Source organism: Triturus cristatus, chromosome 3_1 (assembly GCF_964204655.1).
Source record: "Triturus cristatus chromosome 3_1, aTriCri1.1, whole genome shotgun sequence".
Taxonomy (NCBI): Eukaryota; Metazoa; Chordata; class Amphibia; order Caudata; family Salamandridae; genus Triturus; species Triturus cristatus.
Window position 1 is genome coordinate 144,215,315 of NC_140583.1, and position 14,587 is coordinate 144,229,901.

Sequence of the window (14,587 nt, forward strand, 5' to 3'; positions counted from 1 at the left end):
AAATGGCTTTATTTTAGCTGCCTCCTAACTAAAATTGCCTCTGCCTACATAGAAATAAAAGGGGAGTAAAAGGGGAAAACACGTTTTCCCGATTGTGTTTTCAAATTCTCACACTTTACAGGTTTAATATTTTGCCATTCATGCATCCATCTCCATATACTTCTAGGATCGCCAAACGTGAAGTGAAAGGTGACAACCCTATCTAACCACTGCTCTGATAACGCTAATAACTCTTCCTGCACCAGACTGGTAACCCACGTTGAAGAGTCATTATGCGACGCACGCGCAGGGATAGACCCGGAAGAGTACGAACCGCGCCCCATGCAAGGCTCTGGTCTGGTGCTGCGCGCCGCCGTCCGTACCCCTAGCGTCGTGCGTGGGCTGTCCGCCCAGAAGCCCCACCCCTCGCCTAGGTAATACTAATGGGCAGCGGGTCGCGCGTAGCGGGAGGCTTGGTGTCGGTTCTGGTGGTGACTGCAGCTGTTATTCTACATCACCTGGAGAACTCGGGCTCAGGAGGGCTTCCAAGGTAGGCTATGGAAACTGCAAACGGACAAGGTCCGAAGTCCCACGAGGGGCGGACATCTTTGATTAGTACTTGTTTAGATCAGCTGGAACGGGGGCGTTTCTAGGCGGGCCGGGGCGAAGTTACCGTTTTTTTGTTGTTGTAATTTTATATAGGGCGAAGCCGACATTAATGTATTATTATAGCGCTTTACCTGAGCACATTCGTTTTTTGTAGGCACAGGGCGAGTAAGTGATTTCACCAGGGTCACAGGATGCTGAGTAGAACCTGTTTCTCCAGCTCCTCAGTAGTTAGCTTTGGCCGTTTATTTTTTCCGTGCATGAAAATCAGTTTAGTTTTGAGATTTAACAAACACAGTAGCCATTTATTTGATCAGTAAATATTTGAAATTATATTACTGTTTATATATTACTTTTCATATGCACGCATTTTATTGCTTGTTTATTTTGTAAATATGGGCTCCTTGTTTGAGTGCTTGCATCAAAGCGTTGGGGATTTCACCATTTTAAGGTTGTGGTTGCCATAGGCGAGTTCCTATTTTGGTTCCATTCACACACCGTACTGCAACTGACCCCCAAGTCACCCCTGACACCTTCAGCCAGCCCTGGCTTTGGGTGTTGCATTCTGCGGGTTGTAATTTTGCTTTAAAGAATCTAAATAATGACTTAAAATGGCATGAATAACAAATTTGTCTAAAATCAAAATCAATTTGGAATCACAGATTACATTCTACTTGATAGCTGTTGTAGTGTTTCCGGATAACCTTCTTCTTTGTTCTTAAGTCTTTAATTTATACCATAGCTTGTTAGATTTGCTGATTATGCTGTCAAGGATCCAAAGCGACAGTCCTTTGCTTTTCATGTATGTATCATAATGGATGCCTGGAGTTGCTGTCTTTATTCCCATTACAAAGAGCGTGTGAGTAAAATTGGGATAGTTCGTTTGTTTATGCAAGGAAAGCCTAGGACTGGAGCAGTGTGTGTTTGGTGACATGGAGTCATTATGGTACCCTTATACATACTAACATATGAGAACGCCCAGTGTTTTCACCTTTTATTGTTGTAATAAGATTTTTTGGAAGGACAAAGGTAAGAATAAGATATGACACTGACGGGGAGTGATGAATAATAGGATGATTTTAAAAGGCGCTATAAAGTCACCAGCGCTGGCTGCTTAATTTCACTTTTCAGGTCGAGATTGCAGACACTGGGGCTGGTGGGAAGCATGAGAAGGATCAGGGATCTACGGATGAGAAGAAACTGGAAGCTAGCGTGGATTTTTATCGCTGAGATAGCGTGCTATCGGCAACGCTTATCTCAAAAGCGATAAAAAAATCCTCACGCTAACTGCCTAACTTGAGATCATCGCTGGAAACCCAGCGATACTCTCATGCAATGTGGCGTTAGCTTGATGATAGGGACTCACAAACTTAGCCATGATATCCACCTTCCATAGGATATCAGGGCTAAGTCAGTCCTGAAGTAGGCGTAAGGAAAGTAGCGATAACTGGGGTTATCGCTACTTTTCTTGCTGCTATGCTTCATAGCGTGGGGCTTGATGATAGGAGAAATGTGATGATAGGAGAAATGTCGCTTAGCGACATTTCTCCTGTCATGTCAGGTCAGGAACGCCCACTTTGCATCTCATTAGAGATGCAAAGCTGGGCGTTAGGAATTCCTACGCTAACGCAAGTCTTCACGTGAGCTTGCTAATTAGGCGATAAAATTATCGCTGCTTTCTGGCCGAAAACGGTCGCAAAAGCGACGATAATTTTATCGCCTCGCTGATATGCCCCACAGTTTTGTGGAAAAGCAGCTTGCTGCAGGTTTATTTTTATATATGAAATATGCTAACGTGGTGGATTAACTTGCGGGCGATCCTAGGGCAGGCGGCAATGAGTAACCTAAGTTGCCCACCTGCCTGATGAGCTAAACAGCACCCTATCTTACCCAATCAGTTCTACCATTTTATTTGGGGAGGTTGTCCCTTAAATACAGTGGACATCCAGTCTATGATTTTACTCGCTCCTTTTTAGGGGGCATAGCGTTGCAAGGCAAGCCCCTTGTTGCTCAGGCATACAACTGCCCGAAGGACTAGTGGGGCGCTGATGTTTACATCCAGTGTCCTGCCGTAAAGACTCCTGGGGTTTGGCATATAGCACCCCTGCTGTGCTCCTTGGGATGGTACCCGTTGTGTACAAATCAGCCTCTGGATCGCCCAGCAATTCCTCCAATGCTTTGGATGTGGCACTGTCACTTCCAGGCCCCCCACCAACATCACCAAGGCAGGCTCACAAATTATCTGCACCCACAGTTACCATTTCCTCTTGCGGTACCAAGTCCATATCAACTTTTGACAGTTACACCCTTGCCCTTCTGCGGTAATGTGCAATGGCATCCCCATATTTGGCTCCATGGTAGTGACTGCAGCTGTTATTCTACATCACCTGGAGAACTTGGGCTCAGGAGGGCTTCCAAGGTAGGCCATGGAAACTGCAAACGGACAAGGTCCGAAGTCCCACGAGGGGTGGACATCTTTGATTAGTACTTGTTTAGATCAGCTGGAACGGGGGCGTTTCTAGGCGGGCCGGGGCGAAGTAACCGCTTTTTTGTTGTAATTTTATACCACCCCTGCACGGTGTTATCTCGGACAACCCTAACTCACAGTGCTCCATGAATTTGCAGATTTCACTCAATGTAGACTTAATTGTCTTGATTAGCGTTCAGCGCCCCAGGGATGTGAGAACCAGCCACCTGGGTGACTCGCTAAAATTAGAGGTGTGGACCCGCCCCCTGCTAGTCTCTGCTGCTGCTTTGGACATAAGTATATTTGATAATATATTGCATGCGGTCTCCCAATTCCGTTATCTTTACCCTCTACTGCATTTGTCTGCTTCATCTGCGGACCCTTAGTGACCGATTTGAAGCTACTGTTCCCCTCATTAACCACAGTTCTGTGTGATATACTCTACAGTTCCCTGTGTGCACATTTTTGCTTTTACATTTAGGGATTGGCTATGCCATGTGTTTACCTCCACACTTGACAAGGCCCAGAGTTCAGGGTTTAAACTGATAACCCTATGTAGCACCAGCAGCTGAATTAGGGACCCACTAGAGATGATCAGTGAGGGTGACAGAGTGGGGTCTTGTGTCTCACAGACAAGACCCTTCCGGAGGAATTCTCAGACCAGAGATCTGGATCAGATTAATTCTGTCTCAACTTACATTGCCATGCATGGCGTTATATCAAATTAACAAAGAAATGTTTTCTTGAAATGCAGGATTTCTCTTCTAATGTAGCCCTTTGATCACAACTTTCTCCTGTATCCATTACGGACCATTGAGGAAGTTTTTAGGTCTCGTGACGTAAGCAGCGCATGCGCTGCTCTCCTCTTACGAGGCTTCTTGGAATAGATACGATTCCAGAAGCCTTGTCCCAGCTCCGCCTTCAGTGTTGATTCCTGCGCGTCGTTTGGCGTCACGAATTACGCCGAAGGCAATGCAATGATTGCATGCAAGGCCTGTCAATCGCTGCTTGTTGCCACCCTGTCTCCTTTTAGCCATGCCCACTGGGATTCTATCTTTTACCGGCGGCGTGACATTCTCCCCTTTGTTACTCCCGATGCACTTTTGTTTTGCATTTCAGCTAACGCATCGATCTTCCCGCTGCCGAAAACTTCCTGCACCGCACCCACAGCCCGACCTCATCCCGCAGCGCTTTATCTGCTGCAGAGAGTGCAAAGTATCTGAGTCTTTACCTGTAAAACACAGTAAGGGTGTGGATAAGGAAAAGAGCAAAGAGATACCAGAGCCGGGAGAGAAGTAAATTACGGGCCTCACACATTTTAAATTATGCTGCAAACTGAGCTGGTTTTTGGGAGACGAGCCAGGGGGGAAGTCTGTCACACTATGTGCTCCGCTTCTAGGTGTAAGTCACAAACCTAGTGCTCCTGTAAATCTAAAGCAATATAGTAATCATTGTGAAAGCAGAATTGTTGCAGATGGCCGCCAGTTTTCTGATATCTAATCATGAGGTGAAAATTGTTAGCTGTCAGCAGTGACGGTGAAAGGACTGCAGTACAAGGGCCGGGGCTGGTGTGTGTTCCCAGCTCCTCTGTGCACATTTTGGACGTGTTTATGAACGCTGTCAGCCATTACTTACCGATAGGAGACTGGTTTTACAGGTTGTGGTTGTTCAGCCAAAGGTGCTAGGGTCGGTGTGTTTGTAGGCACCTGTTTGCTGTATAAAAAATCCCTTAGTAGCCTCTGTCTGTATTACTTGAATTCATCCCTTGGCGGGAATCTTTGGGGACTAACGTGGACCTACCTGCCTGTCCACTCGGCAGTTAGGAGTCGGAGTACCGACCTACCCCAGAATTTGTGTTTAAACAAATGTTATTGTTTTTTTGGGGGGCTTGCATTAGATAATCCCAACATATCGTATAGCATATGTCAACAAAATAAAGAGGAGGAGACCTCCCCAGACAGTATTGATAAACAGGGTGTGGTACATCCTAATCAGTGGTGCATATAGAATATGCAGCAGTACAGGTTGGCCTATGGTCACATCGATAAACCATGTTATGGATATGAGAATAGAATTATCGACAAAATGAAAGCGACAGAAGCAACTGGTACTGTGATTGGGCTGGTCACAGTGTGCAGTGAACATGGATGAGGTTGTCTCTTAGTATGCATGTGTAATGAGTATGCTCTAGGCGATTATCTGCCTCATAGGTGGGGTGGAGGGAAAAAAGGGGACATTAGGCGGGCGAGGTTGTGTCTATTGGGGTAAAAAGGGTCACCTGTGTGCTGTCACCATTGAACTTCCACATGCCATCTAAGGTGGCTGAGTATTGTCTTTTGCACAGTCGCTAAAGGAGAGAGCCACTTAATCCCATAGTGAGGCAATTGGGTGCTTGTGGAGTCCTCTAGCTTCTTCATGCCACAGATCCAGCGTCAGTACAGCAAAGTATCTTAGCACGCCACTGCGCTAGTCCAGTCAATGTAGATGCCTCCCATCGTTTTCTGATTAACTGTCGAGCATTGTGGAAGTCCAGGTCCAGAAATTTAGTCAACATCCGCCCAGTCTTGTGAGGTTTATAGAGCCCCATGAGGCAGCATTCGAGTTTGTTCAAGTCGGGTAGTAGAAACTGTGTCCCAAAAGGTATGAGTAGTGGGGCAGTCCAAGAAAATATCTGAGTCACATGAAAAAGAACATTGTGGGAAGGACGAAATGGCTGATGTGTAGATCTTGCTGAGCCACTCTGGTTTGAGCTATGCACGGTGGAGTTTATTCGATTGAAACCTTGTGTTGGGGGAGATTTTGTGGCGTAGGGCCTTGTTCCATTCCTTCTGCATGTAAGGGTGTCCTACGTCAACCTCCTACTGGGCTATAAGTTGAGGCAAGAGGGCTGTGTGCAGTCTGGGGTGACCCTAACCAGCCGAGTGATCAAGAGCCTACCAGGGCCAACTGAATACAGTCCCTGAGGCAGAGGGCGTGGGGACGGTTCTGTGTTGGTAATGCCCCAAATGTGTTCTAGTTGTGCAGTGAGGTGTCTATGGGTCAGAAACTGGCCGCTGACCAGTTTCTGGCTGCACAACCATGCACTGACAGTAACATAATAATAACTCTAGTGATAGCACTGTGATAGGTTCGTGTAGGGGCGGTAGTGTCAATGGAACCAATAGGCCAGAAGTGAATCCTAGCAGGGCCCTCCAGTAGTATGCTAAATGAGTAAGGGGTTTACTGGTACTACCCACGCAGGGGGCTGCAGCAATTGGGCGGGACCATAGGTAAGTGGTGGCTCCAGTGAGTAACTAGGCCCCAAAGGAGGCCAGGCAACTTATGTGCCATGTATTGTGGGTCATATTGCAGTGGACAGTGAGACATGGGTCCAGTTGTTGCCGAGGCTTGTCTCAAATTATATGTTGTCCCCAATTTGGTGTGTGATAGATGGCAGTATCACCAAGGAGGGGCCAGATTGCGAGCTTTGTGAGCCTTTGTCCAAGCCAGAGCCATGAGTCATCAGCTGCCGGGGCATGATCTCGGTCACAGAGATCAGACGCAAGCTATTCTCTCCAACTGTGATTAGTGTGGTGAGGGAGCTTAGACTTGTGGGTTAATGCACCTGCTGCTGCATAGATTTGTGTTTGTCTGCAGGGCAGACTCCTTTGAGGCCTCTGACTGACATTGGGTCCTGTAACCTATGCTCCACTGGTTTCAATGTGACTACTGTTGGGTTGCCATCTGCTGGCCCATCAGTGTCGCCTGTCACAGCGCTCCAAAATGGGTGCCAGATCACGGCAACCTGGGGCTCAGCCCGCCTCCAGCAGGCAATAGCCATGCATAGGAGTGATCTTTTGCAGCAGGGCTATTGTAGAAATCACAGGCGCTCGCACCCGACCCAAGGGGATATTCATGGGTGGTGGGTGCAGTCCCTTTGACGTGGTGCAGTTGGCATTTCAGCCCTATGCAGTGACTGCCATTTTGCAGAACCAAGCTATGCCGCCCATTGGCCAACCCCAGATAACTAGATTTATATGTAGTACTTAGCAGAAAAATGCACACAAGGTTCTTCAACTGTAAATGAATGATTGAAGGAATAAAAAAAAAAAGTGCAGGTCCTAAATTTTTTTTTTTTTTTTAGGGGCTCGCCTTAGGCCCTCCTTATAGGTTCTTTTTTATCCTTTCTTCCTCCCTTTATCGAGGTTTTCCTATAGTTCTATTACTCCTGTCTGTTTTCTGCTTTGTTCTCTCTTGCTCTGGGTAATATTCCTGGTGCTCACCACCGCCATAAACTAAATCCAAGGTTTGGAGTGGTGCACCACCAAAGTGTAAACAAAGTTGTTTTTCAGTAAATCTCAAAGTCTTTTGGTGGGTTATCAAACAGTCTTTAATTGCAGAAAGGTTTGGTTTTCAGGAAATTGTCAGCCAACGCGTTTCGTTCATGACAATGAACTTCTTCAGGGCATGAGAATGAGTGTCATCTCGTACGTAGTAAGGGCGTGTTGATTGCCTGCCTGGGCCTCCTTGATAAGGGCTCGCGGTCTTCGTGATGAGAGAACCGCTGCTTTCTGCTCCATCCAGAGCTTAGACTTGTGGGTTAATGCACCTGCTGCTGCATCGATTTGTGTTTGTTTGCAGGGCAGACTCCTTTGAGGCCTCTGACTGACATTGGGTCCTGTAACCTATGCTCCACTGGTTTCAATGTGACTACTGTTGGGTTGAGCCTCCTTAGACTGTGGATAGTTGTTGGTTATTTACTCCTTATTTTTCTCACTATCTGTTTCATTCATATATTTTTTTTATGTGGTTGGTTTGTCATGTCTGTGAGCCCTGTCAGTGTAACGGAGTCCTAGCGAGGTATCTGTTGTTCTTCTTTTTCAGTTTTAACACTGTGAACTCTGTCAATGTATCTGTGAGTCCCAGTGAGCAGTCTATGAGCCCTGTATTAGTGTCTCCGAGTCCTAGTGCGTTTTCTATGAGCTCTGTCAGGGTATCCGTGAGTCCTGTCGTGGTTTCTCTGATTTAGGATAGTGAGCCTTCTGGTTTGTACACCGAGCTGTGATTAGATAGGAGTCCTGTTTTATCTGTGAGTCCTTTGTGGTGTTTGCAAGCCTGTGTGTGATCTTTGGAAACCCTGAGCCAGTGGAGCCGTGGAATGGGTTGGGGATACCTGCATTGTGGAGCCTGAAGGGGGACCACCTTGTGCACAGGCCTGATTGCTAAAACCGATTTGATTCTTCAGCCGATATTCACTCGTCCCTTCACCCTTCCAGGGCAATAACATAAGTATAATTTTCATTGGGTAATAGTTATCATGCGAACCCCACAGTAAGGTATGAAGCGCAGTGTAGGTAAAAGGTGATTTCGATACCCACCTACTGCCAGTGTGCATGGATTAGTCATTGTCATGAAGCGTGCACTGGCAGCTTTTTGCACCAGAAGGCAGGCAGATAGTGCAGAGCAGTGGGGGCTGGGTACAGGGGGCGAGAGTAGAGGCTGTTTCATTACCTGGGTAAAGGGTAAGTGCATTGTGGACTCCCTGCTTGAAGATGTTGCACGCACGATGCACTGATCTGTAAGATAAACGTGGTCTTTCTGGTACACTCTTGCAATCTGTTACCATGTACAGATCAATAATCATTTGGAGCCGCTCCCCTCGGTATTGTTTTGCGAACAGAACATTCCCACCGCTGCTGTCCCGAAGTAGCTTATCTGCTCAACTTCAAACCGTTCAAGTTTGTAAAAAAAAAAAAGGTGCAACCCAGACCGCCCTTGTGCTGCGTGCAGCACGCACACTAGGCATGCAATCTGGGCCCTGTTCTGCAGTGCGGTACAGTGCTCAGTCCCTCACAACGGTGCTGCTAGTTTGGCCCCCAAACTCCGCCCCTCTCGGCGGTGCTGCTAGTTCGGCACCCAATCAGAGGAGGCTGGGCGCAGGTGCAGCTGCCCTGCCCGTTGAAATGCCCCCAGTTGTGCACCAGAGGGACTCTTATGGGGCGTAAGGAGGATCCAACCAGACACACTTACAGTAAACCCAGCGAGATAGCTCGGTGGATTGCGAAGATCTACTACCGGTTCAGATCCTGGCAAGGCAGAGCCAGCTCGCTGTTTAATCCATGTGGGGTAGATGTTACTCATCCTCATGTATCTGCAGGTGTCCTGCAATGGCTGCAGGTGGAAGCAAGAGGGAACTATTGCAGCATACCATGGGAGTGGTCTGTCTCTATTTGATTGTGAAGAGGCCTGCGTCTTGCATACAGAGTTCTGAATTAGGAGTGAATGTGCTTGTTATTTGGGTCACAACTCGCCAAGTCACTAGTTATAATCAGTTCTGGACCGGTACAAGGATTTTTGGAGCCGCAGGCAAAATGGTAATTTACAACTTTGGTACTCTTCCGGGCCTAACAACGAGGCCCTTCATGAGGCCATTTTCAGTCTCATGTCCTCTTATAGAGGGGCTGTTATCACTAAACTGGCCTTTATGTAGACAGCACTCGTTCTCACATTGCCACTCCTGGTACCACTTGGAAGCACCAGAAAGGACTAGTGCAAAGATCTTTTACATTGTATGTAAAACGGAATTTTGCCAACCTCCCCCTCCTTGTCGCTAAGATCATATTTGTTTATTGTCAGGGCACAAAAAATAATTTATATATATATATAGTGAGGCTCAGCTTTACTAAGATTTTGCATCGGGGTTGGCTCATTTGTTAGTACAGCCCCAACACATAATCTATATTGGGATTTACAAAGCTTTGTGAAAAAATAAGTACTGCGAGGCAGCACATAGCATTGCCTTGCGTTACCATGGGTCAGGTAGGCATTACATGGGTGGTGCATGGGCTTTCCTGTGCATCCACCCATGTATTCTGACTCAAACCTATATTTACAAAGACTTGCAAACATAGGTTTGTGCCAAAATGGTTTACCTACCTGAGGCAGGCAAAAAATATTGTAATATCTTTTTCCTCTACATTTTCTCTTTTCATATGTGGGTCGTAATGCCGCTTCCTGTAATGCCATGTGCGACGTCGTGTAATTTTACACTGTGGTGTCACTTGCATTCTGCATATCCTGGTTGGTCCACCCACTTACTTCATTAGGACTTCTGCCCTGCTAATTGTAGAAGCAACCGGGCGTCCCATGCTTATGGTGCGGTAAGCAGCTGATCTATGAATTACCTTACAAACAAGCATTGAAAATGCAATAGGTCTTGCCTTTGATTAAGTTAACGCCATTTACTTTGCTAATGGTATTGTATAGCAAAGCAAATGGCTTTAACTTAATAAAAGGCGAGACCTATTGCATTTTTAATGCTTGTTGAGTATGTCATTTCTATGACTAGGATCTATGGGCCCAAAATTTCCTGACCCCCGCTGGTTTGTTTACAGTGGGTGTAAGGTTGTTCCTTTTTTCCTGATGAAGACCCCCTTTTAAGGAATTATTGTTCCTTCTATCCTCATTAGGGTCAAAACTTCAACGTTCTCTTACATCAACCTGTACTCAGATTGCATCCACATGTAGATAATGGCAATTTGTTTACTGTATCTCTTATTTGTGGATTACGCTAGCTCAGTATACAACAGATTCTTGGACGTTTCCATTTATTATAATTTATTACTCCTTCCCCCTCATCCCTAACCTTTCACGAGCACTCTTTTGAGCACTTGCCTCTCTTCACTTGTCTTGGAGCACTGTTTTCTTTATAAGTATGATATACAAATTGATTGTGGTACAACAAATATAATATAAATTTGTGAAATTGATTTCCAAAACCTTTTTGAATGTGTTTATTTTGGGTGCTATTGATTTTTCAAAGTATATATATTCCGTTTGGACCAATTCTCTTTTGTAGCTTCTAACAATTGTCAGCATTTGTGTTATAAACCAGTGTTTCCCAAAACGTTTGGAACCATAATACAATTTTTGAAATGACAAACTTATGCAAACCACCTAACTATAATGGCGATAGGGCGAGCGATTTTTAGTTTAATTGAAGCATCGTGTGACGCGCACTCTAATTTACGGAGAGCAAATTTTCTGTTGAAATGGGCACTAAATTTTGCACAGACAGCTTATTAATAAAATTACAGCAAACAATGTAATGCTGTGTCAAATCCCATTTCAGTCAACATTTGTCTTTTGTGTATCACCAAGTAAAGTGGCTTGGTTTGTTTTGGCTGTCTTACAATCGTTGCTTCCGTCACACTACAGAATTACAAGAAATGTACTTCATGTTTGCTTTCATGACTGCTCGGTGTGCCCGGTCCATTCAGAGTAATTTCTTTACATTATCTTTTCTTTCCCCTCCTGCCAAATTGGATTGGGTTTGTACGCACTAAGTGTTAAAATAAATACAATTTAAGCAGATTATGATAGGGGACAGAGCGCATGCTCACCCTCTGTCTTAATGGCTCAGCTAACGTGCCAAGTCAAATACAGAGTCTAAAGGCACATTAGTTTAAATTGGGCTTTCACGCCCCATATTTTAACTGATTCTGTTACCTGGAAGGGTGTGCTGCTGGGTCTGCAAAAACATGCATCGTAACATGTCAAGCACAGGCTGTTTTAGCGGTCCCCTCATGCAAATTCACCCAGACAAGTTATTCCCTGGCAGTACTCTATTTGTGTCCCTTGGAACTGGTTATGAATCGCCCTGCCACTTCATGATGATCAGGAGTCCTCTCTGTTTCTCTGACCCTAAACCACCCTAGTAAGCAAACTCAGGATTATGCGTTTAATGATCTTTTATTAACGTACCTATTGTAGCGTAATTTTTATTATTTAACATGCATCCTAACTCATGACGAGGCAACCTGCATTCAACCTGCCTTCAGTTAACCACCAGCAAGGTACTGTTCTGATTTGTTTGAAACTTCCCTCGCATCTGTTTGCTTCCATGTGGTCTTCCCGTTGTGTGAAGTGCACCTTATTGTTGATCACAGGCCTCAAACGGGTAATGCTTGATCTACTGGTAGCTTGCGAACGCCCTTGAAATGGCACTCCAAATTGAAACACAGACTTGTTTATCCTCTAGAGGGTTTATGCACATTAAAGAAGACAGCACTGTTCACATCAGGACCCTTAAAGTACAACCCAGCCGACCAATTGCAGGCCCTCATGCTAAGACACAAACCTTACATGGCCAGTAACGTGACCATGTGTATCCACAATTAATTAAACACGTTAAAGGCTCTACTCTATCAGTCAGACCAAGAGTTGGAGTCTGAGCAGAGTCAACTTAGTGTAGGCCAGAAATGAGGAGGTATTTGAATGGCTAATAATACAGGCCCTTAGTTCTGGAACATTGCAACTGCATCACATAATACCAGTGGCTCTTGGTATAAGAGCAGATGGTGATGTTGTGATCCAACTTATGTATATGTGGGCAGTGTTGACATCCGTTAGTTAATTATTCCAGCACATGTATAATTTGACTGCTGGTCAGTGTGGATAAGTAACAAATATGGCACAGGGAACATTGGATGGCTTTCCATGCACGACCTCATCGTTTTCAATGGCTGCAACTGTATATGACATTTTACAATTTTAACTAGATGTTTCTACTCCTGTGTGTGGTTTGCTGGTCTATATTAATCTACTTGTAGTTCCAAATAAACTTCGGTGTGTCTAACCACTGGTTGGACCACACAGTGCCCGCTGTTTAGTTTCCTAAAGCAGGGGTTGCAGCCGGTGAGTTGAATGACTAAGTGCTACAGGAAGTGCTTTATTTGTTCAATTAAGGATGTCCCCCCCCCCCCCCCCCACCCCTCCCAAGTTGTCTGCGTTCCAATAAATAACAATGGATACTCGTTGTTACCAAAAGCAGTTGGCAATAATGCCTGGGTCTGTAACCTATGATCAGTAGACTAAAAAACATTAATGCCCGGATCTTTCTTGCTGACCCCTTGAAATTGTGTTGGTTATGGTGGTTTCTAAATGCAGGAGGGTTTCCAAAGTTTTGCCTCTGCTGTAAGGGGTGCAGCATGGTATGCTTACCTGATAGGAATGTGCATATTTACTTTCATAGACTATCCTTCAAAAGCGAAAACAAGGGCTGCCTACTAAATTAATTTAACAGCAAGAAAGTGTATCATGGGTGCCATCTAGCATGAAAATGAATATCTTGAATGTGAATCAAATACTGAGGCGATGGGACATGCACTATATGAAATCATTAATGCATAATAAGTCAACATGATACCAGTCCATTTAAAATGGAACCTGGGCCGCACCATTGATGGCCGCCGGTCAGAGTGACCTAGAAGGGTGTCCATAAGAAAAGGCAGGTAGGTATGAGTCAGCATCCACTGGCCTGCATGGCTACATCACTGCCCTCCACATTAAGTTGTAGTTTGAAGATACGGCCTGTTAGTTAGTGCCCCCAAACCTCTCGATATTCACAAGAACAGTATCTCCGCCGAGCGTACCTTGCTGTTCAATCAATCCAGTTCCAGCCAAAGAATTGTTCAGACAGGAGACTAACTCTGGAATAAATCTGTATAATGTTGAAAATATGCTGTCCGTAAATTGGAGCCATGGATGTGAAATGGTGAACCTAGTGGATATGGACAGTTCAGTCCCAGGTATCTGCAGACTGGACTGAGAATTAATGCACTGAGTGCCTATGTGCACCCCCATGCCCCAAGCCTGCCTAAAATACAGGCCCATCGGGAAATCGGTAATAGCCAGAGAGGGTTAATGTCCTGTGGGCTGCCAGACCGACCGGGAAATACACAAGAATAAACCGAAAGGAGGTACTGAGAAAGTACCTTTAGAAGTAGTCTGACAATATGCATACACATGCTGATCAGGCTTTGGTACAATGCATTAGGCCTTAGACTGCCCCATCAAACTTCAGCTTTACTTGGGGTTGCCTCAAAAAAAGCCACTGCAGTTGCAGGAACCCTTAACCTGGCCGTCCTGCAACAAACCAGCATTAAAGTGTTTCTGATGTGCACCTCAACTTTCACAGGCCTTCCTCTTTTGGGTAAAGCCTTGCACAGGTCATCTGTTACATTACAAAATGTCTGTATTAGGTTCCAATAAATCACGCATAATAAAATTAACACAAGCAGTGTCATGCAAAACTATGTCCCTGATTTAGTAATAAGTATCTATAGTCCAGGCGATGCAAAAAGTACATTGTCCTTCTGTGTTTGAATGGTACATTCAAAGGACCGTCCAGAAGGTTCTGAGAGAATTATTTTTATGGTATGGCCGGATTTGAACCCTTGCCGTGTAGAGGTCTGCAAGAGTCTACACCACGAAGCTACAGCTACTCTCTGCAGTCCCTGACATTCTCCGGTCATGTATAGGGTCCTCTTGCAAACACCAAATGGAAGGAGCTGTGGAGAACCACCACCTGTGTTGCAGAACCTTTCGGCGTCCGGAGGAGCTCAGGATCAGCAGACCGGTCGACTTATTTGCGGTGCATGCGAATGCAGGGAAGTGACTCCTTCTCTTCAAGGGAGATTTCTTCAGGTGCCTTGATGCCCACAGGCCTTAGAAGGTTCCTTTATGGTGCACAGGCACAGACGATGCAGCAGACTG

At 45.4% G+C, this 14,587-nt stretch overlaps 1 protein-coding gene across 5 annotated transcripts in view; it reads left to right on the forward strand.

Annotated features, from left to right (window-relative positions):
- The first annotated feature begins 274 nt into the window (after nt 1–274).
- Nucleotides 275–14,587, forward strand: part of HTATIP2 (HIV-1 Tat interactive protein 2) — a 143,886-nt gene continuing 129,573 nt past the window's right edge. Inside the window, exon 1 of one of the 5 annotated variants that reach the window (XR_014978729.1) lies at nt 275–529. Coding sequence is in view for 2 of the 5 variants with exons in the window: in XM_085643600.1 (XP_085499726.1) it covers nt 423–529 (107 nt within the window). In the remaining 3 variants the exon portion in view is untranslated. Of the gene's footprint in view, nt 530–2,946; nt 3,005–14,587 lie in introns of those variants that run through there. The other 4 variants (XM_085643600.1, XM_085643601.1, XR_014978730.1 and 1 more) reach the window with 4 other exon arrangements.